Genomic DNA, 26,405 nt, shown 5'->3' on the forward strand with positions numbered 1-26,405 from the left:
CAAACCGATAGTTTGAGCTCAATTATCATCACTGTCTGAATAAACAAACAATCCCATTAAGAGCTTTTCCTGCATGCCCACTATAAGCTTAAATTGTAAATGATTAATTTTATCAAATACAAAGAGGTTTATACCTTGTTTTTCTTTTCTCCCCTCCTCCCTCTCCCTCTCCCTCTCTCGCCGCCCCCGCGGCCGCTGTCCGTGGTGCTGAAATCTTTTCAGTACCACGGACAGCGATCGGCAGCAGTATATCCTGCCTCTGAGTGGGGGTGAAAGGGGGGGAGTAAATCTGAGCCGCTGGCACTGAATTCAGTGCTGGTTTGCTTCAGCAGGTGCCTGTATGTGTGTGTACGTGCGTGTGAGTGCGTATGACTGCGCATTTATTTGTCTATGTAGTTATTTCTCACTATCTATTCTCAAGCCTAACCGACTAATGTGACATCATACTATATAGGCTACATGGGACCAAGGGGTTATCAGCTCCTCAAGAATATGAGTCTTTGACCATTAGGGAGGAGTTGTTGGGCTCGTAAGCACTAAGTCACGTCTATCACATGTTTATCTGTGAGTCAAATACACTCCTGGACAGGCATGTCTGAATGAATGCGCAATATGTACGTCACCTGCTGCATTCATTATTCCACTTAATGCCTCTTTCCCCCTTTTTTTTCATTTCTCATTTTTCATTTATGTATTTATTTATCTACTTATTTACTATTATTATTATTATTATTATTACCCTTATTATTATTACACCTATTATTATTATTTTTATTTAATTATTTATTTCTCTCTCTCACCGAAAGCCCACTCACTGCGTGTTTGCGCAGTATTAATGCAGGCACTCATTATTAAAGCCCATTAAAGCTAATTTAAAGCCCATGTACGGCACTTATAGTGCAATATGTAAACTTGCACTTATTATCTTATTTAAAGCTGATACATCAACTGTAAGTCCTTCGCTTGCGGCCAGGTTTGATGTCATAGCATCAGTTTGATTGATTAGGTTCAGTTAATAAGTTGAAATTATTTCTCTGCTGGACAGAGACCATTAAGTCGGGAGACACAGGGGTGACAACATGCACATCCCATACCAGATGGGATGGTTAGTTTATGTTTTGCAATGTTGTCAACTAATGTATGTTTTGTTGGATGTCTCCCTCTCTCTCTCTCTCTCTCTCTCTCTCTCTCTCTCTTTTTCTCCCTTTCTCTCTCTCTCTCTCTCTCTCTCTCTCTCTCTCTCTCTCTCTCTCTCTCTCTCTCTCTCTCTCTCTCTCTCCCCTCCATTCCCCCCCCCCCCTTTTTTGTTATCTGTTGTTGCCCTCTGTTTTTTTGTTTTATTCCCTGTGTACACAAGGCGGTCATTATCTGTACTTATTCACGGTGCTCACCTCACCTTTACCTTAATCTTTATCTATCTCTTAGACATGTTCTATGAGTAACTCAAATGTATTTCAAAGAGGATCAGTCGGGGCTCCCATTAGGATGGTGAGTTGGAACGTGCGTGGACTTGGAGGGCTAGTGAAACGAACTAGAGTGCTATCCCACCTTAAGAGCCTTAACACAGACATTGCTTTCCTGCAGGAGACCCACCTGCGTCTAAATGAGTCGAACAGAATGAGCAAACCATGGATCGGACAAATTTATCACTCTGCCTTTAACAGTAAATCTAGGGGCGCCTCAATTTTGGTCAACAAGCGAATTCAGTTCTCCCAGACTCAGACTATCTCCGACCCAGAGGGTCGATATGTTATAGTAAGAGGAAACCTATATCAGACCCCAGTTGTTTTGGTCAGTGTCTACGCCCCTAACTGGGACAACCCGAATTTTATGACATCCCTTTTCTCTAAAATTCCTCATCTGGACAATTACAAGCTCATCTTGGGGGGGGATCTGAACCTGGCGATTGACCCTAAGGCAGATCGCTCCCACCCTAGAACACTAACACCCTCAGCCATGTCAAAGACACTGTCATCCATTATGAGTCAGCTGGGATGTATAGACCCATGGCGCTCTCTCCACCCGACTGCAAAAGAATTCTCTTTTCTCTCTAAAGTCCACCACTGTTATTCTCGTATAGACTATTTCTTTATAGACAAAGCTCTCCTCCCTTCGGTTAGGTCCACTGAATACTCCGCCATTATTATATCGGACCACGCACCTCATATCTTAGACCTAAATATTTTGCCCAATACAAGAAGACAATGGAGATTCAATACAGGATTACTAGCCGACGACAAGTTTTGCGATCTTATCACAGACAAGATCAACATTTTTCTGGAGTTTAATAGAAATGACTCTACGTCATCCTCCTTGCTGTGGGAAGCTCTGAAAGCCTCAATGAGAGGAGAGATCATGTCATACAGTGCCTATATGTCCAGGAAGACTAAGCAGAGACAGCAAGAGCTAATCGACACGATCCTCAGCATAGACAGAGAATATGCCATATCCCCCAGCCCAGAGCTATACGCCAGCAGAGCGAAAGCACAAACAGAATTTGACCTACTCTCCACGAGCAAAGCAGAATATCTTCTCAAACAGTCTAGAGGTACTCATTACGAATATGGTGACAAAGCAAGCCGTCTATTGGCTCTCCAACTTAAGCGCCAGTCAGCCTCAAATGTTATCTCTCAAGTATATGACTCCGACCATTCTCTCACCTCCGACCCCTCTAAGATCAATTCAGTATTTGCGTCCTTCTACTCTAACATCTATAAATCCGAACCACCTGTTGATAACACCAGAATGGACGCCTTTCTAAATAGTCTAGTCTTCCCCATTATAGATCCGATTTGTAAGACCAGCCTGGAGAGTCCCATACGATTAGAAGAGATCATCTCTTGCCTCACATCAATGCAAAATAACAAAGCACCAGGACCAGATGGTTTCCCGATAGACTTCTACAAGAAGTTCCCCCATCTTTTCGCCCCCCTATTACTAGACATGTTTAATCACTCACTGGAGCAAGGTTCCCTCCCCCCACTACTGAACCAGGCCGCCATCTCACTCATACTTAAGAAAGACAAGAAACCAGAAGAGTGCGGCAGTTGGAGACCAATAAGCTTGATAAATTCAGACGTTAAGCTGCTCGCAAAAGTTCTGGCACTCCGCCTGGACCCCTGCCTCCCAGATATTATATCCGAAGACCAAACGGGCTTCGTCAGGGGAAGGCAGCTATCATCGAACATCAGTAGGCTTTTAAACATCATGCTCTCGCCTGACAACACGCAACCTGCTGAATTGGTTATTGCGCTCGACGCGGAAAAGGCCTTCGATCGCGTCGAGTGGGAGTACCTGTTCTCGGTTTTAGGGAAATTTGGTTTCGGGCCTAAATTTGTCTCCTGGATACAACTCTTATACTCTGCCCCCACGGCCTGCGTAATCACTAACTCTCAGAAGTCTGATTTTTTCCCCTTAACGAGAGGAACACGCCAAGGTTGCCCTCTCTCTCCCCTGCTCTTTGCGTTAGCAATCGAACCGTTATCAATTGCCCTCAAGTCCTCGCCGCTCTTTAACGGCATCTATAGAGCTGGACGAGAACATCGAGTATCTCTCTATGCCGACGATCTCTTGCTCTTTGTTTCGGACCCATGCAACTCTGCAGAAAACATTTTACAAATTCTAACTTCCTTTGGCTCCTTCTCAGGTTATAAACTAAATATTAGCAAAAGTGAGTGTTCCCCCATAAATGAGGCAGCCAAGCTCATTACCCAAAGCGCCATACCATTCCGCCTGTCACCGCACGGCTTCCGCTACTTGGGTATCAATGTAGCTCACTCCCCCTCCCTACTAATCGAGTACAACATCACAAAATTAGTCACGGAAATAAAGTCCGATCTGATTCGGTGGGCCTCTCTCCCCATTTCCCTAGCAGGCAGAATCAACTCTGTCAAAATGAACATCTTACCAAGGCTCTTGTTTCTTTTTCAATCCCTCCCGGTTTTCTTACCCAAATCATTTTTCCATACACTAGATAAAACAATCTCAACATTTATCTGGGCGGGCAAGAGCCCAAGAGCACGTAGAGCCCTTCTCCAAAAGAGCAAAAGCGAGGGTGGTCTAGCGTTGCCAAATTTCCAACATTATTATTGGGCAGCTAACCTCCAGAGAATCCAGAACTGGCACAATTCCCCCAACCTCAACTGGTGCATAATGGAGAGCCATTCCGCATGCCCATCTTCGTTGATGGCGCTCGTCTGTGCCCCCCTCACCTCTCGTTGCCCTGACTACATAAAAAACCCAGTCGTACTCGCTACTCTCAAAATCTGGAACCAGTTCAGAAAACACTTCGGGCTCCAGTCCGCCTCGCCTTACAGCCCGATTTCCAACAACCATCTGTTCAAACCCTCCAGCTCAGACTCAGCCTTCAATCTTTGGAGAGAGAGAGGTCTGACCCATTTCCTAGACCTCTACTCAGAGGGCTCATTTGCCTCATTTGAAGCTCTCCGCACCAAGTTCAATTTACCTCACTCCCACCTGTTCCGCTACCTCCAGGTTCGCGACTACGCCCGTACCCATTTTACACCCTTTCCCCAGTCCCCTACAAACTCCGCGATTAGTAAAATACTTTCTCTCACAAAAGTACAAGGCGGGATTTCGTCACTATACGATATTATATCTTCTCTGAAAGTGCTATCGCTCGCGGGGGTCAGAGGTAAATGGGAAACGGAGCTTGAGTCTGATCTGACAGATGCACAGTGGGAAGAGGCAGTCTTCAGGGTCAATAACACTTCATCATGTGCTCGCTTAAGCCTAATCCAGTTTAAAACTTTGCATAGGGTCCATTTCACAAAAGCCAAACTCAGTAACCTTTTCCCAGGAACGAGCGACGCCTGCGACAGGTGCGGCCTGTCACCTGCCAATCATACCCACATGTTCTTCTCCTGTCCCAGGCTGGCCGATTACTGGTCCAACTTCTTTGTCACGCTAGGCAACGTGCTAAATATCAACCTTGATCCATGCCCCCTGATAGCCATCTTTGGGGTGCCCCACTCACTCGCTGGTATCTCCAGGAAGGAACTTGATGTTCTAGCCTTTGCCTCTCTCATTGCCCGTAGGCGTATCCTCCTGCATTGGAAAGGCCCAAACCCACCATCCACCACTTCCTGGCTCAAGGACCTAATGTCATTTCTAGCATCAGAAAAGGTTAAATACTCCCTACGAGGCTCAACTTCCACTTTTTATGATAGATGGCAACCACTGATTACATTCTTTAACACCCTCTCGTCCCTTGACCCAGACTGATCCCATAGAAAATAAATACTCCTCACTGAGGTGAGCACCTCTGACATTTAAGCAACCCCGCCTTAAAGTATCCTGGTTATAATCATGTGAGTGTGTGGGTGTGCGTACGTGCTTATGCATGCGCACACACATACTTACTCATGTTTGGTTTGTATAAAACTCTGTCCTGTTTTGTTTTGTTTTGTTTACTTTTGTTTTTTGTTTTTGTTTTGTTTAGTTCCTCGTTGCCCCTTGTCATTTCCCAGTCTTGTCAATGTCCTGTCATGTCCCATAAAAGTTAAAAAGAAACACGGTGATATGTTGATACCGTTACCTATTTCTTATTTCCCTGTACCACCTGTTTCACCAATAAAAGATATATAAAAAAAAAAAAAAGTAAATGATTAATTTTAACATGGAAATTGCTAATAGATGCATTTAATTCTTCAATTTGAATGTTTTGGGCTTGGATAAATTACATTCTGTATCACTCCCCGTTTTGAATGCAAGTTGTTTCAAAACACTAAGTTGACCAAAGGTGTTTTTTTGTTGATTTGCTAAACTCTGAATTCATGTCTGGAATTGGAATGGCTGAAATCAATAATATATCAGTATTTCGATATTGACCCGCGGGCTGCATTACAGTAAGTGAAGGTGCCGCCAGTTGCCCATGTATGTTTTAAAGTTTTAAAGTTAAGTATCCACTGTACTCTAGTCTAAACCCCCTTGTGGTGTTAATCTTATGGGGACGGTTGTGAAATGGTTTCCCTGATGTTCAGAGTATAGTCATTTGGTTTAATTAGCTGCCGTTCCCATTATCTCTCTGTGCTCCCTGAGAGGGAAAATAGCCTTGGATTGCATGTAGGGATAGAAATCCAATACGCCTGATGGAGTTTAAAGAAATATGCTATATTTGTATAGGCTGTTGATGTTGTTTTCACTTTTCTACTTCCCCATAGTTGACTAATCTCATTCTCACCTCAGATTTTGATTACAGCATTCACAAAAGTTACTTGACTTTTTTGCCTTTGCCTATTTTCAAAACTGCAGTGGACATATCTATAGCAGGTGGTATGGCTTGGCTACAACGCTGATATAATTTACACTTAAGGTCCCTTCACACGCGACCTTGATCGACAAAATGGAATTTTAAGTCGGTGTATAGACGTGACATCAAGAAAGATTTTGATGGGACACTTTGATTTGAGTGACAGTCAGTATATACGTGGGGGGCAAATATCTCTTCATGCGTAATGTTGCGACTGGTGCGAATGCCACAGAGCGACCGGTTTCCTGCGATTCAAACCACTTTTATCGTGTCCATGCGAATGTACATGTAGATTCTAATATCTATCTATTGAGCTCGGAATGGTCGCCATCAGGTATTCCTAAACGTAACCTCAGTAAAACTAGGCCTAAACCTAACCTTATTCCTAAACGTAACCTCAGTAAAACTATGCCAAAACCTAACCATATTCCTAAACTTAACCTCATAAAACTATGCCTAACCCTAAACGTATTCTTAACCTTAACCTCAGTAAAACAAATACAAGAACCGCTGGGGGCGAGCAGTCCGAAACAAAGGATGGATAAGTGGGTTTTGGGGGCGAGCGTCCCGGTTACCATTGAGATTAGGCATAAGTAGTAAATAGAAGACTGAAATAAAAGAACAAATGAAAAGCTGATTTGTACATTGACTAAAGCAATTTGGTTTCCAACATTTGGCATCCTGTCTCTGTATTGAGACTAAATAACGTGTGACTCATTAATGTGTGTGCAGACTTTGGCCTCCGTATGCTAACCGAGGTTAAATGAGGAAGATTGAGAAGTTGCTCAGCCTACTTCTGTTTCCGAGAAGCCAAAACCTCCACAGTAAAATCCTCAGTGTTAATGGTGCCAATTTGTAACTCGGAGATAGAACACTCATTAATTAACTCACTAATGTGCAAGTGTGGAGGCGTGTACCAATGTAATGGGGTCCATTTTGGTTACGTTGGTACACTCTACACCGAGCATTTTACTGTGTATGAAGTGAACAAATTAACCTGGATCCGTAATTTAAAATGAAAGAAAGAAGCTGAGGCTCTGTGTTCATCAGTGATCCAGAAATAAGTGTTCTTCTGAGACTAGTTGGAATCTTAATGAGGTTTACATAGAGCTGACCTACATCGTAGGAGTCTTAATACGTTTCCTTTCAAAATGATAACGCACATAATTGAAGTGATGAAGCATATAGTTGGAAAAACAATGATAAAACATATTTCAAAAGTCAGAAACCTAATGGATTCTTTGATTTGCAATTTATTATTGTTTATGGGGTATGGGAGGTGGAGCGGGCGTTTGCTGCCTTTCAGCTTAATCATGTGCTGTAGAGAGTATATTAAGGCTGCCAGGAACATTTAATCAAATTAATTGATTTAATCGATTATAAAGAATTATTAATTTGAATAAAATCATTTATTTTGAATTAGACCATGTTCGATTGAATGTGACACAGAAATAAGACATCCTTTTGTTGTTTGTACATGTCTTTTACCACACGAACCCTCGCGTCCCTATTCTGGCCATGCTGTAGTGGTGAAAATAGCCGATCGACGAGCTCACTTCGTAATGAGGTATTTTCGCAGAAGAGTTGTGACGTAGAGGGGGAAAACGCAGGGGTCCATCCATGTATAGACCCCATGGAGGAAACCGGTCAATTCATTATATAATGGTTTAACTGGTTAAATGGCATAAATGGACCGTAAAATTCAATAGGGCTGATAATGCGATTATAGAAAACAGTTTTTGTGTTCTGTATATATATATTTTATTAAAAAAGTGTTGCGGCTCAATTTGATAAAATTAAAACCGGGAAAGCGTCCGTATCATTCTAGATTTTAGCTATGTATATATAGCATATTGGTTCTTTGTACTTTGGCTATTCGAAAATAGCACATATACAAGCTCATTTTGTAGATCTGTTATTTTTTTTTAATCTTGAAATGTTTTGCAAATACAATATACATCTTTTTAAAGTGAAGGTTTTTTTAAACTCAAATCTTTGCTTCTGGAGGTACCTGTTACAAAATACTTTTGAGATGGGGGGGGGGGGGGTCTGCGGCCAAATACATGTAATTTTGGGGGTCCTTGACATGAAAAAGTTTGAGCACCACTGATGTAGCAACATACGTTTTTCAAAAAACAGGATTTAGAAGATTTTTTTTTGAATCGGCCTCAGGTCTTAATGGGTTAATCGGTAAGAAAACAGTCAATAGTTGCAGTTATATGAAATATACTGTATATTATAATATGCTGCTATACGTGCTCTTGTAAATTGCTGCAGTACAATCAGCAGCCTGTATCCATGTGTCACCGGGAGGTATTAAAATGTAGTCTACATTGTTTCTCCCCGAGCTGTTAGATTGACAGCTTTTAATTAGCTGATGTTCCCATTATCTCACCCCGAAACTCTAGGGAGAAGAAAAATAGACAGGAGTCTGTCCTGGTGGGCTAGCAGAAACCTGATGGGGGTCTGCTCTACTGCTAAATCTGCTCTGTGTGTGTTTGTGTTTTTTGCCTGCCTTAGGTGTTCTAAGAACTGTGCACCTGTTGGAAGTTATTTTGGTGCTACATCCAGATTCACATGCCCTGGTGCCAAGTTAACCCATTAAAACCCGGAAGGCATCTGTGTCATTTTAGATTTCTTTGGCTATTAAAAAATGGCAGATATACAAGAAAAATCGTGAGAATTTGTGCACATCTTTGGATATATGTATTTTTAAAGCAAACATTTGTAAAATATTTTGTTCCAGGGACCTCCAGAAGCAAAGATTTGAGTTAGAAATGTTGTTTCAAAAACATATATGTATTCAAAGATTTGCACAAATCAAGATTTTTGAAAAGCCAAAGTATAAAATATGGATAAAGTGGTTACACAGATGCGTTCCCGGTTAGAATGGGTTAACCCAGTTAGTGACGTGTGCGTGGATGCGCGTTCTTTGACCTGTATTCCTCCCCTATATTGACCCCTATATTGACCCATTTCAGAACGACAGGTTTATTAGCTACGCTTCAGAACTGTGATTCTCAACCTTTTTCATTTCAATTAGCTCACGGATCCCCTATTGACATGATTTTTAATCACTGGGTGGGGACCCCAATCTACTCTGTAAAATCCTCACTTTCGATTTAACTCCTTCCTTTTCTTTTACCCCACTATTCCCCCCTCTTTCCTCCCTTGTCCCCATCCAGACGTTCCTATTGGCTGAAGAGTACCATCGCGAATCAATGCTGGTCCAATGGGAACAGGTGAAGCAGAGAGTGTTACACACGCTGCTGGGAGCAGGAGAGGATGCACTGGACTTCAGTCAGGAAGCTGAGGTAACACGCACGCGCACACACACACACACACACACACACACACACACACACACACACACACACACACACACACACACACACACACACACACACACACACACACACACACACACACACACTCACACTCACACTCATTCACACAGTGGTGTAAAGAAACTAAATACATTTACTCAAGTACTGTACTGGGACATTATGCATAATGAGTACTTTTACTTTTGTACTTAGGTATATTTTGATACCAATACTTTAATTTTTGATTGCCACACTTTTACTGTATCAGAGTGTTTCTACATTGCAGTATTGATACTTTTACTTAAAAAATGTGTACTTTTTCCACCACCACACACACACACACACACACACACACACACACACACACACACACACACACACACACACACACACACACACACACGCCAGGTTTGAGACTAAACCAAAAACAGATGCAGTGCCTTCCGCACTCGTCATTACCGTATTCCAACAGTTGCGCATGGTAAATCGTTATGACACACACCACCAGCCCCTCCTGTTTAAAATTCAGCATTTTAAACAGTAACGGCAGCTTTTCCGATACTGGTATCGGTATCGGAACCTCTAATTGTAATGTGTGTTTTGTATTTCTGTTAGATCTTGCGTGATCTGTTTTATATGGCTCTCTTGTAAGGAGCACAATTAGGGGTTTGCAGAATGTAGGGCCTCCACGCCCCCTTCCATCCTTTGACATGACTTCCCATCAAAAATGAATACGTTTCCTAAAAGAAAATGGCAAGCATGTTGCCTTTTAATAATGGAACAGTCAGTAGAGCCATCTGTTTTTGGCCTCTCACTCAGTTTGGTGTAACCTTTAAATGTCTTATGATTTTTTATGTTGTTTATTTACTACAACTAACTACAAGTGTTAAAAATGAAGATTTCTCAATTTAATGCAGCCGGTCAAATTAAAACTGTAAAAAACACCTGTATTAGACTCCTGAAGTGGCACCCTCTAAAAAGCTAAGAATCACACACCACATTAACTGTTCTCTTTTGGCTGGCTGCAGGTTACGATTATGCGATTCAAATTTTGTATTCTACATAATAAACTGTGTTTTTGTGAATATGTGTGATTATGTACTTCTCTATACTGTAAGTCCAATACTTAATGGGACTTAAATCTAGAGTTAAATATAACAATATAAAATAAAACGACAATCCAAAGGTACGAACACCACGAACAGCCAGAAAATTTTGAAAATAAAAGGCAACCGTATTTAACAACATCAAGGAAAGTGTAGTCAGGAATTGGCTTCGCTAACCCAATAGAACCAGTGGAGCCACTAGTAAAAGTATTTGCTCGTATTCCTCCATTGAGCATATTGCTGAACTAACATTGACATTAAAAAGCCTTCACCTTGAATAGTGAATGGATTCGTCCCAGTTCTTTAGTTGAATTATTAAGAAGCTGTGCCAATGGGTGTGCTTCTGTTACTTGTCCTATGCCAGAAATGGTTTGTTTAATCAGAACTTTCAGGCCTCAACTCAATTTTAGTAAAATTCTGGAAGTATACTCCCTTGATAATGCCTTTTTTCTGGCATAGAAGATTTAAGATGTCATTTAACTCAATAAGAAAGAATGCACTTGATCAGTGAATCAATTTCACTCTATTTTGAATTGATTGCATTTTAAGTAAATAGACTATAGCCGTGGTCCTGTATGTCACCAAAAACAAGTCTGTTAAGCTAAGTTGGTTAGTAGTGGTTTACAATATCTCTTGTACTATATACTGTAGCTATAGTAGATTTTGATGGTGCAATTGTAGTATGAATATGAAAATAAATAATCATGGTTTCACGATGATCACGCATACATTTATTCCACTGTTTATAACACTGGATGTATTAAAAAAAAACGTTCTTTTTTCAATTTATTATTTCTTTGTTTACAGTTGCTGCCTTTCAAAACACAAATAATACACTACAGTAGCCAAATAATATATACAAAATAATAAATACAAATAAACAAAATAGTCATTTCAGTTCATTTCTTTTGGACCAGAGTAGAGATTTCATTTGTACACATTTATATGGTGAATTAATTGTGACGTTTTAAATCACGGTTAATTATAAAACCGGTTAATAGTGACTTACTTCCCTAGGAGAATCCAGAATATCTGTAACTTCATCAGAAACAACAACAAGATGGGGTCTAAAAACTGTGTGGTTTCCATGTGGATCTCGGACGTCATGTTGATGACACGAAATTGACACTGTGTTGTCAGATTTACTTCCAAATATGGAGTTATTTGCTTGTACAAGAAATCTGGCACTGATCTGACCAATGTGCTGCAAGATTAGCCCTGGACACACACACACACACACACACACACACACACACACACACACACACACACACACACACACACACACACACACACACACACACACACATATCGTGTTCTATTGTGTATGGCATTGGTTCTCAAAGTGGGGTCCGGGGACCCCCAGGGGTACTTGAGGGGGTTCCAGGGGGTCCCCAGCTAAATGATGGATAGGAACCAAATGGACCCTTATGGGTCTGTAACTCTTGAGTGTGTACAAATGGAACCAAATGGACCCTAACGGGTCCATTTGGTTCCATTTGTACACTCTCAGAGTTAAATTAACATTGATTTTACAATATGAATTGGGGTCCCAGAGATATATATGTCATTAAATGGGGGTCCGTAGGCTAATGCATGTCAAACCGGGGGTCCTTGAAATTAAAATGGTTGAGAATCAATGCTAGAGCCGTAAAATATCTTCTCTTATGGGGGGTCCCTGGCTTATCTTTTCAAATGGGGGTCCGTGGGCTAAACCAGTAATGTGTGGTACTGTATGTGTGCTTGTTTCCAGCCCAGCTTTGTGAGCGAGGTGGCAGTTCCAGGAAGGAGCTCCTTGGACAGTGTGGAGGTGGCTTACGGCCGACAGGTCTGTATTTTAACCACAGTAACGCCTGGCATTCCTACTTTGGTCATGATGTCATTGATAGGCAGACATAGAAATTAAAAAGTCAAACATTTAAAAAAGGTACGGAAATAGCTGATCTTAGGGCTGTCACGATTACAAATTTAAGTTGACGATTAATTGTCACTCAAATAATTGCGATTAACGATTTAATTGTGTGTTTGGCATTGAACATGGGAACATATGAATACAAAATCAATTTCTGTTTGCCTTTTAGGTTTCGTAATAAAAAATTGCACAGGCCAGATATGACAAATAACTTAAATATACAAAGAAATTATTGACATATTTAATAAGCTTACAACGCATCACAAAGTGACGAGTTGTAAGCTTGTAGATCTGCTATTTCTACTTTTTTTTAATATTTGAAAATGTTTGAAAATCTTTCAACATGGAAACGATTATGAGCATTATGCAAAATAATTGTGATTATCTCAAATAATTGCGATTAGACGATTTATGTAATAATTGTGACAGGCCTAGCTGTCAACAAGCTCACAACAATGCAAAGCGACCGCAAATTCTGCAGAGGGGCGCGGGCGAGTGACAGGATAGTGCGACGACCGCAAAGACCGTCCCCGGTTTGATTCCGGCTGTTGCACCCCCTCTCAATCCCTCCTCCCATACATTTTTTTCAAGATAAAAAAAAAAATAGCAGATCTACAAGCTTGTAGCGCGGCACTCGGTGCCGTGCTATGAGCTTGTAGATCTGCTATTTTTGAATAGCCAAAGAAATTTAAAAATGACACCGATGCTTTCCCGGTCTTAATGGATTAATATTGGAATTGACAAATCTTTTTTTTCCGTTCTTTTCTCTCATGCATTTAATGCATCGACGGTGCTGACAATGGATGGAGAACAACTGTAAATTGTAACAATTATAAGGTCCTTGCCCAGTCAGTCTGTGGTGTTTGTATTGTGCAGCCCTCTGGTCCATTCAGTGAAAATGAGGTCAGACTAACAGGGGGCAGTGACAGATCAAACACTCTGATTAACAGAGAGAGAGAGAGGGGCACTCTGGGTAATTTCCCCTGTGGGGGCATTCAGTCTCTGTCTCTCTTGGTCTGTGTTTAAAAATCTATATTTATACCACGCTCTCTGTACCATTCCCTCACCAGTGTGTGTACTGTATGTCTGTCTCCCTCATCCCTCTGCCACCCTTCCGTCCCCTCTTCGTTCCTCGTGTGTCTGTCCCATTCTCTCTCTTTGTCTACCGTTCGCTGATCTGCTGTGTACGTGTTAACGGTATCATCCGTTGGTCTGGCCGTTTGACCATCATGTGCCGTCACATTGCTTGCGGGGTCATTTTCCTGGTCTTTGTCATCTTCTTCGATGACATTCTGAATATTCTGCTTCTTTTTGCCCTGTTTTTCATCATCTACCGTTTTACAGTGAGGTCGTAGCGTTGCTATGGAGAAACGCAGCTGCAGGCCGACATTTTTTTTTTCTAATTTTTTATTCACGATATTATGATTTGATGGCTGGTTAGTTTGCTCAAATATAATTCAGTTTTGATTACATTTGTAATAACTTTTATTGGTTTAGCGCAAATAAATATATGTTTTTTGCTCCTTTTTTTTGCCCTCCTCCCGTCCCCTCCTCTGCCCTCCATCTTGTGACCTGGGCAGATCTACGTCTTCAATGAGAAGATTGTGAATGGCCATGTCCAGCCTAACTTAGGAGACCTGTGTTCATCTGTAGCTGAAAGTCTGGATGACAAGGTAAGCATATATCATCATACAGTATATGTACCTTATATATAACATGTTATAACGTAGGTTATATGCAGTAGATCAGTGGTTCTCAACCTTTTCAGGCCGTGACCCCCCAAAAAAAACATATTTGAACTGGGGACCCCCCAAAATAGTCATATTTGAAGTGAACTGGGGAACCCCCCACCCTGACAGGCACTTCGAATTGTAGTAGTTGAGTCATTGCATTTAGTTTGACTCGGTTCCGCAGATAAATATAGTGAAAATAGCAGATCTACAAGCTCACATTCTAGATCGACTATTTTCACAATTTTTGCCTCTTTCTTATATTATTTGACAATTTGGCCAATGTTTGACCAGTTTTTATTGTATAGTTTGTTGATTACTTTTGATGCAGTATTGGTCTTTTTCTTTTTTTAGGTATTGAAAAGATCTTAAAAGTCCTTAATTTGTAACTTCACTGTCATCTGGGGACCCCCCTGGGGGTCCCGACCCACAGGTTGAGAACCACTGATTTTAGCATTCGGCAGGTGCTGAGAATTCAGTGCCATGCGTTTCTGTGACAACCCTATTGTCTCCTGCAAGAATGTATCAGAGATGTGGCTGATGGTTTCTGTGACAACCCCTATTGTCTCCTGCAGAATGTATCGGAGATGTGGCTGATGGTGAAACAGATGACAGACGTGCTGCTGGTCCCCGCCAAAGACACGCTGAAAAGTCGCACGGCTGTTGACATGCAAATGAACTTCGTACGCCAGGCACTCAGCTTCCTAGAGAACAGGTAAGTGTGTGTGTGCGTGTGTGTCTGGTGTATACCGGGCATCCTCCTTTTTTCCCTTTACACTACTTATCTTTGTTTTTTTCCTTTAAAAGGAATAGTTCACCCAAAAAATGACTTATTTTCTAACCACTGCCACGGTCCGCCGGTAATCAAATTATTGGCTTAGAAGTGCGACAAAAAACAAACAATCTCCATGAATTCAATGCTTCATGGGGTGTGTAATTGATAGAAAATAAGTATTTTTTTGGGTGAACTACACCTTTTTAAGTATGATTCAAACTAGTTTAGTACTGTGCCTAGCACCTTTTTGATTGCTGTTTGTGATCAATAATACGTCTCCTTTCTCCTCAGTTATAAGAACTACACCTTGGTGACAGTGTTTGGGAACCTCCACCAGGCCCAACTAGGAGGGGTGCCCGGCACGTACCAACTTGTCCGCAGCTTCCTCAACATTAAACTACCAGGACCCCTCCCAGGCATGCAGGTAACTCGTACACGCACACATACACGTAGCTCGTACATTCATATACAGTAGATAGTTTTCTAGAATGTATTGGAAATAATCCCGTAAACCTGCAATCCGTAACTCTTATGTCCTACCCTTGTTTTGAACCCGACTCCCTTGCATGAGACCACATTTTTACCGCTCATTCATAGCAGATCTACAAGCTCGTAGCCCGGTACAAAGTGATGTGCTACGAGCTTGTATATCTGATATTTTTGAATAGCCAACCAATGAGCTATTTATATACATAAATAAATCTAAAGCCCTAAAAACTCATCTTTCTGGAGGCCTAAAGAGGAGCTAGTACCAGTTTCCCTGTAGACAGACGACCCCCCCCCCTCCCCTTTTTTGTACATATTTTTTATTTCCTCATGCTTTTTTTTTTTGTATATAATTTTTATTTTCTCATGCTTTTCCCCCCCCCTTTTTTTGTATATATTTTTTATTTTCTCATGCTTTTTTTTGTACATAGTGGTATTTTTTTTCCTCTGTATTTTTATGTTGATTTTTGAACTGTTCGGTTGCTACTATATATGTCTATGAAATTAATGCAAGGACCCCAACGGAAACAAGTCCGCAAGGACTTTTTTGGCCGGACCTTTTAGACAAAAGCATTATAAATGTAACTGTGTTGTTTTACATTCTTTTGCCTAATAAAAATTTCAATCAATTAATAAAATGACACAGATGCTTTCCCGGTTTTAATGGGTTTTAATGTGCTTTGCTAACAGGATGGCGATGTAGAGGGTCATCCAGTGTGGGCTGTGATCTACTTCTGTCTGCGCTGTGGAGACCTGAATGCAGCCATGCAGGTGGTGAACAGAGCTCAGCATCAGCTGGGAGACTTCAAGACCTGGTTCCAGGAGTACATGAACAGCCCCGACAGACGGTGAGAAAGCCTCACATCTTATCCTGTTTTCTGCTTTCACTGCATTTATCAAGGATTTTCAAGACCAGCCCGCTCAAATCGGGGCGGTCTATTCTTTATTCATTCATTTAGCTTTCACTCACTTAACATCCCTTGCTTTGTATAGCCTCGCCCCAGGGTCAGAGAACAAGCTTCGACTGCACTACCGCAGAGTTCTGAGGAACAGCGCCGACCCCTACAAGAGAGCCGTCTACTGTCTCATAGGGAAATGTGACATCAGCGACAACCACGGAGAGGTGGCGGACAAGACTGAAGACTACCTGTGGCTCAAGGTAACTACAGTTGGTCGGTTATGGCGTCGTCGTTGTTTTAATATGAAGGATAATGTATGCTACTGACATGCTGTTGTTGTTCTTTAGTTGAACCAGGTGTGTTTTGATGACGATGGCAGCAGTTCTCAGGACAGACTGACTCTGCCACAGCTCCAGAAACAACTGTTGGAGGATTACGGTATGGAATTGACACTAAGTGTGCTTCTGTTGAGGTCTGTTTTTGTTCTGTGTCGGGTCACAATCGTTCCAAAAAAGGTTTGGAACCAGCTACCCTAGAGCCCCTGCATAATCGGGTAGGAAACCCTGAGTGTGACACAACAGCAATATGGGCGCTGTGTCAGTATGGACAATGGCGTTATTTTGGTGTCTCTACACGTCTCTACACGGTAGCACTTAAAATATCGAATAAGACTACTAAATGTACTTCAGATGACGTAATAGCTTTCCCGCAGTAGACACAAATGGCCTCGGCTGAACTCTGTCATAAAGTAGTTCACACGGATCCTTATGAACTCTTTTCTAAATTCAAAAACAAAAAGTCAGAATGGGAGGATTTTATGAGGAAAGATTATCAAGAGCACCTTGTAGAGAGAGAGAGATTGTGTTTTTGTGTATTTTGTATTTTTTAAGTTTTCCACACGTAGTATATTGGCTTGCAACATTGCAGTGTGACATAGCTCTGTTTAAATATGCCTTTATTCTAGTAGGCCTATAGTTGTGCTCACTGTACATTTCTTGAAATGAGAGAAAGAGAGAGGGCGAGAAGCTTTAGGATGTCACTGCACAGAAAAAAAAAAAAAAAGCTGGAGGGTATGAACACAACGGGTAGGAAGATACAGGCCTTGGACTATGGATGTTGTGTAAACGAAACCTCTGGGGCGCTGGTAGCTGACTCACATCGCCCCCATAACATCAGCACCTCCCTGCCTGGTTCGACTCCAGACGGTCCTCTATACCCTTCAGCTTCCCGTCTCTCTCCTGTGTAAATGCAGTAGAAAAACGCACTGCTTAAATAATACTCTTAAAACCTTGACTTGAAACCTTGACTTGAGAAGCATGTTTTAAACATTAAAAAATAAGACTCTCACAGTCATTTTCTGTCACACACACACACACACACTTGACTGGAAGCGTTACCTCCCACAGAGTTGGAGAGTGCTGTGTTCTCTCTTGAGTGCTGTGTTCTCTCTGCGGGTGTGTCCTGCTCTGTGCAGATAAGACCTCACTCTTTTCCTTCAATTTCCCTCACTCTCTTTCTTTCTCTCAATCTCTTCTCTCTTTCTCTCGATCTCTTCTCCTCTCTTTCCCTCAATCTCTGCTCTTTCTCTCAATCTATTCTCCTCTCTTAGTCTCAATCTCTTCTCCTCTCCTTCTCGCAATCTCTGCTCGATATCTTTTCTATCTATCCCTTCTTTCTGTCTCCTTCGATCAATTCAATTCAAAGGAGCTTTATTGGCGTGAGAAAACATAGGTTTACATTTCCAAAGCAAATGTGGAACAAAACAAACAAAACAATGTATGTACAATTAAATATTACCACTCTTCCTCTATTGTCTCCCTCTCTGCCCATCTAAAACTCTCCTCCCAGCAGGAGATAAATGTAAAGCAGATCTCTCTTGTTGTCCTTTTCCTCACAGCAGGATGTGAGGCCCAAAGCCTCTCTCCATTTTCCTCTGTCTCACTCACACACACACACACACACACAGCTTCTGTTCGCTCTCTCGCTCTCGGTCTCTCTCTCTCAGCACCATTATTTTACTTTATCAATTCAAAGGAGCTTTATTGGCATGAGAAAACAGACGTTTACATTGCTAAAGCAAAAGTGGAACAAAACAATGTACAATTAAATATAAATGGGAATAAGTAAGTGTAAAAAAAGCTGTGTTACATTGCAACTTAGAGGAAATCTTACGAAACTATAAAAATGTATGTATGTCTGCAGCTACTATGCCACGCCCCCCCGTGGTGACGGCACGTTGCCAAGCACTATAGGAAAGTTAGCTTGGTATAAACTTTTGAAAGTTGACGGCAGTATTTCAATGTTTTGCATTGTCGTGAAAGGTATAAAACGTTGGCGATAAATAGCAGCAATTTGTTCAATTGTAATTAAAGGTATTGCTCTGTTCATGTGTACAGTATTTCCATGTACCGAGGTCATTTAGTGTGAACAGTGCGGGGATTTGTAGTCCGTAAGGTGGTTGTGTTCCATTCTGCCTCTCACACACACAGGTTCTCTCTCTCTCGCTCTCTCTCTCTCTCTCTCCGTATACCCTCCCACACAGCACCATCATTTTACTTTATTACTCTCTCCCTCTTTCCTCTTCTTTCTCCTCACCTCTTCATTTATTCTCTCTTGCTCGCTCTTTCATATTTTTGTTCCCCCCCCCCCCCCCACCACCACCACCACCACCAGGCCCACTCTTATCTCTCCTCCTTTGTCTTTCCCTCTCTTCATCTCTTTCTCTCTCTCTCTTTTCAACTAAAGAGCTGCTACTGTGAGATAAGGCAGTAAAATGGCTGACATGGTCGAGCATGCGTTCTGGTTTGACTCCAACAGCAAGTTTCAGCCAGCGAGAGGATTAAGAATTTTAATTAAAAAGTCAACTTGATGACTAAGGAATTCCAGCTGAACAAAACATTTCTACCGCCGCCCCCTGAAATTCTTACTTTCACGACTTTAGTTTGACAATAGAAATTGTTTTTGTTTTTTTACAAAGGTGTGATTAGAGGAAGAAATTATTAAATAGATTAAAGTATTGGCATAATTACCATTGTCAGCAGAGTAAAATATTATTTTAGTCTGCTGACTATAATATTTGTTAATTTCAACACATTGATTGTAAGAGACTTGATTGATTGTTTGAATACTTTTGAAAAAAATGTCATCATGGAAATTAGTATGACTATTATATTACCCATGGTATCTTCTCTTTGGTTCAACAGGGGAGTCTCATTTCTCCGCCGCCCAGCAGCCCTTCCTGTACTTCCAGGTGCTCTTCCTGACGGCTCAGTTCGAGGCGGCCGTCGCCTTCCTGTTCCGGGCGGAGAGGCTGCGGAGTCACGCCGTGCACGTGGCCTTGGTCCTGTACGAGCTCCGCCTGCTGCTCAAATCGTCCGGCCAGAGCGCTCAGCTTCGTAAGTGTTGTTCACCACCATCTAGAGCAGTGGTTCTCAACCTTTTCAGGCCGCGACCCCCCCAAAATAACCATATTTGAACTGGGGACCCCCCATTTTGTTTGACTTGAATATTGTGAAAATAGCAGATCTACAAGCTCACAACGCCTCGGGTTGAGAGTCGTTGTGAGCTTGTAGATCGGCTATTTTCACAATTTTTGCCTCTTATATTATTTGACAATAATATAAGAAACGGGACGCGCGGGGGGGGGCGCGCGGGGGGGGGTGGGGGGGGGGGGCGTGCGACAGGACGCGCAATAACCCCACGTTTGCAACTACTTTCGCCTGCGCACTTCACTTCAGATTTTGGTTGGTTGTCAGAATATTGAGAAGCCTTTGTTATAAGTCAGTATTATTTTACAAAAAAAGACTAAGAAGGTTCTGGTTGGTTTTCTGCAATTGTTGATGTTGGCAAATATAGCCTTCCAGTTGACAGTGACACATCTCTTCCATTGTTTTTATTATCAATAAAAGATAATCAAAGTAAATTAATCACGATGCATCGCTAATTGCAATAATCGGAATATAATCAAATTGGAGCCCTCTCAGGTACCGAGCGATTTCCGCCCCTAGTATCGGTACATCTCTAGTTGTTCACCATCATCGATGTCATTGACCAGCGAAACAGGAAGGGGAGATACAGAGCCGTTATTGATGGAAAACATTTTCCTCCTTGTCTCTACAGTGAGTCAGGAGGCTGGCGATCCGCCTATGGTGCGTCGCCTCAACTTCATCCGCTTGCTGATGCTATATACTCGCAAGTTTGAGTCCACAGATCCACGCGAAGCCCTGCAGTACTTCTACTTCCTACGGTAAATTAAACCCCACAACACACACATGTAACATACTGTACAATGTAGATGGAGAAAAAGAAAATGGGAAAACTCATATATTGCACGTTCACGTCCACTAGTAAGCTCTTAAAACAATGTCTCTAATATGTGTGTCTTTCTGTCTTCAGCAATGAGAAGGACAGTCAGGGAGAGAACATGTTCATGCGCTGTGTCAGTGAGCTTGTCATCGAGAGTCGAGAGGTAAGATACCCATCGTCGAAGACCGACTTCGCCTCTTTTGAACCAGAATCCCTTTGGTTCTATTGTGAGGAGGACATGTCGAAAAAAAACACTTCACAGTGCATTTTGTGAGAGCTCGCTCTGAAGGACCTGAAAAACTGCTAGCCTATTTAAAATGTGTCATCCGGCAGAGAGCAGACAGGTTTGTCCTCGGCTGACAGAGTTTTCCACAGCCTTTGAGGGTGAGCTCTCCTTACATAGAACAGAACACACTGGAAACCGTTATGTCAGGTTTCCACATGCCCTCCTCACAGTAATAGAACCAATAGTGTTCAAATAAAAAAAAACTTTAACGTCTAGTTCCATCCAGGTACCTTCAGGGTAGACCATTTGGTCATCTCAGCCTTTTGGGGGCTGCAACTACTCATTATCCTCTTAGTGATTATTGTATTGATTACTTTTTCGATTAAGTGATTTACCATTTTAATATAATTTTTAATATAACAACTAATCAACGCAAAATACTGGTACAATGGAGTCAAAAAAAAAAGTTAAAATGGCTATCTACAAGCTCACAATGTGTCGCACTGCATTGTGGAGCTTGTGTAGATCTGCAATTTTGCTTCTCTTTCTTTCCCCGATTATTTTATTTTTACAATCAAATAAATCCATTAATTGTTGCACCCCTAAAGTATTTATTGACAGTATCTCCATATACCTGTTGGCAATACTGAATAATGTAGTGTTTCAGACATCATAATGAACACACAAAATGAATGTTAATGTTTGGTACATCAGCATAATGATTTACCAAATATTACTAAATATACTATAATTGTAAAGAGACTGCATTTATATATCGCCTCGAAGGGTCTTTCCGACCCTTCCAAGTGCTTTACGGTGTATTTCACATTTACTCACACATTCACGGCGGAGGCAAATATGCAAATATGTTATCTCCTGAGCTAGTGCCACCCCATAAAAGTCGATTCATACTTCATTGCTCAACACTTTGCGCTCAAGTGTCATATTCAACTTAAAAAGTCATCTAGTGATATTTGTTGAACAGGCTGTGCAGTTAATTATAAATTAGCCACTAGGGATTCTATGGATGTTTCTGCCTTAGGCTAGTGTGTTTATTTCCAGGAGAATAAATAAAGAATTCCATTTGAAGTGATGCCTGCTCTTTTGGGACCTCTTGAGATGTGAATATATAAACTAATTCTGCTGAACAACAACGACAATAAAGTACTCTAATTTGATTAGCGGTGACTTGTCTCAGCGTTGGCTGTGCAGTATGCGTTATCAACTCTGTTCTTTTATAGTTTGACATGCTGCTGGGGAGGCTAGAGAAGGATGGCAGCAGAAAGGTAGGACAATGGTGCCTTTGTTTCTCTCTTTTCTCATATCTCTCTCTCTCTTTCATATTTTGTTCTTTTTTTCCCATTTTCCACTTCTCTCCAATTTGCCCACCTGGCAGCTCCCCTGGGGGCCACAGTGCGCACTTTGAAAACCTGTGCCATAGATAGACGACCCACACGTTTCTGTGTTTTTGTCTTGTCTTTGTTCGTTTTTTTAATCTCTCCCTTGCTGTCATGTGCCTCGTGCGTCAGGTGGCGTTTCAGCTCGGCTGTCACAAACGCTTCATTTGTTCTCCTCACTTCGACACACCTCCCACAATCGACACAACAGAATAATACATTCATCTGTCTACGCTCAATGCACGCGACTCTTGTTTCACTCCTGCCTGCGGTGGCTTTTCAATGCCGCCGACATTCTCTTCCTCGTAAAACACCCGTGGCATTGTGACATTCCATGGATTTTTCTTCTCCTCCCTTCTGAATGTCAGACTGACCCTGCACATCCTCCTTATTTCCTCGTCTGTTTTTAATCACAGCCGTGATGCTGGGGTTACCTGCGAGCCTTAAATCCATTAGCTCTGTTGTTAACTTTTAAACCTCCATAAAGAGCAGGATTATTTATTTAATTTAATTTGACCCCCCAGCACGTGGCACTCAGTTGACACGTTCACTAGGAATGGGAGTGGGACGATATAGAAATTACATGTCACAATTATTGTGCCAAAAATAATTGCGATTAACAATATTATCGCGATAATCGTACCAAATGCGTTCTTTACAGGTCAGTTTTATCAAGTGTAGAGGGTCTAATTGATACTGAATTTGCTAATTCCTAGTGTATGACGGAGGACAATTTTACGATAAATTAAAATCTCCACAATACGATTCTTGTGTTTTTTTTTATCACAATAAACGATAATTTATAGTCCCATCCCTAATGCGCTGCACTCACACACACACGTGCACACACGCAAAGAACCTCAGTGGAAAATGTAATAACCTCTCAAGATTTTTTTTACAAATCACTCGGACCTTCATCATGAAGGTCAGAGTGACCGAAACGTCATGAAGGTCCGAGTGACCGAAACGTTGTATCATTAAATATTTGTAAGGAAAGACAGTGTGCGGGACTCTTTTTTTCCGGCTTGAAATGTGTTTGAAAAATCACCTTTTCATGTCACTGACTGTCTTCTCTTCTTCCTAAGCCTGGAGTGATCGACAAGTTCGCCGGTGACACCAGAGGCATCATCAGTAAGGTGGCTCTGGAGGCAGAGAACAAAGGCTTGTTTGAGGAAGCTATTAAACTCTATGAGCTGGCTAAGGTGAGCCATCAGCTCTCATATTGGGCTCTTTATAGACGGTTTCAAAAACAGTCAACATTCCCATGGATTAAAATTCTTAGAGCATTTGAAGTGGTCAAACTAGCAACGTAGAACAGCAGGCACAATATGACAAAATCATAATTTTTGCTATTGGGTTAATTGTTTATGAACAGCGGCACATTGTTTCACAAATTGCACATTAGGACTTGACCATACAAAGCTTTTCAGTCGTGAGTTTTTAATTTGCTTTTAATCCATGCATTCCAACCTAAATTAACTACTGTTCTATTACCTGGATACCAAATAAAAAAGCCTGGTTGGTACCTTGCAGCCAGCTACCTATAATGCTCAGTAGTTTAGGTACTATGGTTAGAAAAAAGTATTGAATGAGAAATGATCTTGTGGGATTCTCTCAACACGCCACTTTCCATTGTGTGCTAACTTTACTCTAAAGTGGTTGATGATCGCTAAGAGATAGTTCTATTATGCTAAGTACAAGATAATATCATGCAACCAGGAGGAGGTACCCAAGCATTCTGACGGTGTTTGAATGAAACGGTCTACATACACTTTAACCATAAAGTACTATTGCTGCACTGTCTGAATTCAGAGATGTGCATTTAAGAAGGCTAGTCAATGAATGTAATGGCACAAGGTATTAGTGGCCATCCCCATCTCTCTCTCTCACTCACTCTCGTTCTTTCTCTCTCACTCTCTCTCTCTCTCTCATTCTCTCTCTCTGTCACCATCTCTCTCGCTCTACTGTTTTGTTCTCTGTAGAATCCAGACAAGGTTCTAGAGCTGATCAACAGGTTGTTAAGTCCGGTCATCGCCCAGGTCAGCGCTCCTCAGTCTAATAAGGAGAGGCTGAAAAACGCAGCTGTGGCTATCGCAGAGAGGTAGATGCACACACACACACACACGCACGCGTTAAGTGTCTTTGAGATGCGTTTTTAAGCCTGTTAAAATAATTTAAGAATGATTCTATACTGTTTACAGCAGGTTAACAACAAAATGTGCTAAATGACCACATCTCTGCTGTCCGGCAGCAACCAGCTAACTCCAAAATGTTCATTTTTCAGGAAATTACAAAAACTAAAAAAAAGGAGTTAAGGGTTTTTGTTCAGCATTGATTAGAACAGCTGAATGGACCTCATAACTCACAATGAGGTTGGAGGTCAAAAGGGGGTGGAGCCTGGAGTCAGCTAAACCAGCTAACTCCATCCCCCTATGGTGAACTTAGCTGGTTTAGCAGAACGTTTGAGGTTCCAATGGAGTTTGATGGTTTTGTCAGAAGCACTTTTTAATACTTTTCATTGGTTCAATAATTTTTTATCAACACACAAAGGGTGTTCAATGGCCCTGATTTATGGAAAAAAAATGCAAAAGCGGAAAAATTGAGTTAGCTGGTTCCTGCCGGACAGCAACGATACACGAAATCAAGTCATTTAATTGTAAATCCCACCTCCGAGACGTAGAGCAAAGTAGACAGAAATAGTACCATCTTATAATGAACATTACTGAGGACCTACTAAATGAAGATAAGGTTGACAATGGGTGAATTACATCTCTTCCTCACCTCACTTACAGTACTTGATCTCTGTCATCTTTTCTCCTCATCTGTGTCTCTTGGCTGTTGTGTGTTTCCAGGTATCGCTCTCAGGGTGTATCAGGAGACAAGTCAGTGGACAGCACGTTCTACCTGCTGCTGGACCTGATGACGTTCTTTGATGAATACCACGCAGGACACATCGACAGAGCCTATGACGTGAGTAGAGCCCGCCCGATTCCACGTGTTTGGGTCCAACTCTGATCCCGATTACAGATGTTTTGACCAATATCGAAAAACTTTGATTTAATAAAATTTCTATTTGATTTAACTCATAAGCAACCTTTAAGCCCTATTCCAAAACATTTGAAAATAGCCGATTTACAAGCTCACAACACGGCACGTTGTGAGCTTGTAGATTGGCCATTTGTGAAATGATATATCGGCCAGACCAATGTGTCACTCGGGATCTAGACATGATGAGTATAGCGCTTATAAAAGGCTAGACTTCGACTATAGGATTTGCATAATGGCGAGGCCAAACTTAACTTATATTAGCTGTCTCATTCAATTCAATTCAATTTTATTAAAGTGTCAAATCACAACAAGTTGTCTCAAGACACTTTACATGTAGAGAAGAGACCCGACATCCCACCCTGAGCAAGCAATTTTGCGACAGTGGCAACGAAAAATTGACCTCATCTCCCCTCTTTCTCTCTGTATTCATCTCTCTGTCTCTGTCTCTCTCTCTCTCTGTCCGTTAGGTGATGGAAACTTTGAAGATTCTTCCGCTCAGTCAGGACAGTGTGGAGGAAAGAGTGGCCGCCTTCAGGAACTTCAGTGATGAGGTGAGGTGACAATACGGCTCATGTCATGCATACACTAGTCTTGAGTAGACAATCGGAGATCTCCGCCTACTGATAGAAAAAGTCCTTTTGCACACCTGCTGAAATGGACAGGTGTGTAGGAGTAATGAGCTGTTTGAATTGTTTAATGCAGATGCAATGTTTTGGTCGCTCAGACCTTCATCAGGCATGCACACATGTGTACACTCTCACGAGTTATTAACACTAATGATACTACCAGTGTAGATTTGGGTCCGAGAGATAAAAATTTTATCAAATGGAGGTCCGTGGTCTAATGCATATCAAACTGGGGGTCCTTGAATGGGCCTTTTCTTATGGGGGGGTCCCCTGGTGTATCTTTTCAAATCCGGGCTAA

At 41.6% G+C, this 26,405-nt stretch overlaps 1 protein-coding gene across 1 annotated transcript in view; it reads left to right on the forward strand.

The window, feature by feature from the left end:
- Positions 1 to 26,405, forward strand: part of nup93 (nucleoporin 93) — a 50,371-nt gene that overhangs the window by 21,966 nt on the left and 2,000 nt on the right. Inside the window, exons 5-20 of the mRNA XM_084060182.1 lie at positions 9,457 to 9,585; positions 12,457 to 12,531; positions 14,196 to 14,288; positions 14,921 to 15,060; positions 15,412 to 15,544; positions 16,297 to 16,454; positions 16,600 to 16,765; positions 16,853 to 16,943; positions 19,709 to 19,900; positions 20,625 to 20,751; positions 20,901 to 20,973; positions 22,278 to 22,322; positions 23,519 to 23,635; positions 24,416 to 24,534; positions 25,286 to 25,403; positions 25,949 to 26,032. Of these exons, the coding sequence (XP_083916308.1) occupies positions 9,457 to 9,585; positions 12,457 to 12,531; positions 14,196 to 14,288; positions 14,921 to 15,060; positions 15,412 to 15,544; positions 16,297 to 16,454; positions 16,600 to 16,765; positions 16,853 to 16,943; positions 19,709 to 19,900; positions 20,625 to 20,751; positions 20,901 to 20,973; positions 22,278 to 22,322; positions 23,519 to 23,635; positions 24,416 to 24,534; positions 25,286 to 25,403; positions 25,949 to 26,032 (1,860 nt within the window). The remainder of the gene's footprint in view (positions 1 to 9,456; positions 9,586 to 12,456; positions 12,532 to 14,195; positions 14,289 to 14,920; positions 15,061 to 15,411; positions 15,545 to 16,296; positions 16,455 to 16,599; positions 16,766 to 16,852; positions 16,944 to 19,708; positions 19,901 to 20,624; positions 20,752 to 20,900; positions 20,974 to 22,277; positions 22,323 to 23,518; positions 23,636 to 24,415; positions 24,535 to 25,285; positions 25,404 to 25,948; positions 26,033 to 26,405) is intronic.

This window comes from Gymnoscopelus microlampas, assembly GCF_963454915.1.
Source record: "Gymnoscopelus microlampas genome assembly, chromosome: 6".
Classification (NCBI taxonomy): domain Eukaryota; kingdom Metazoa; phylum Chordata; class Actinopteri; order Myctophiformes; family Myctophidae; genus Gymnoscopelus; species Gymnoscopelus microlampas.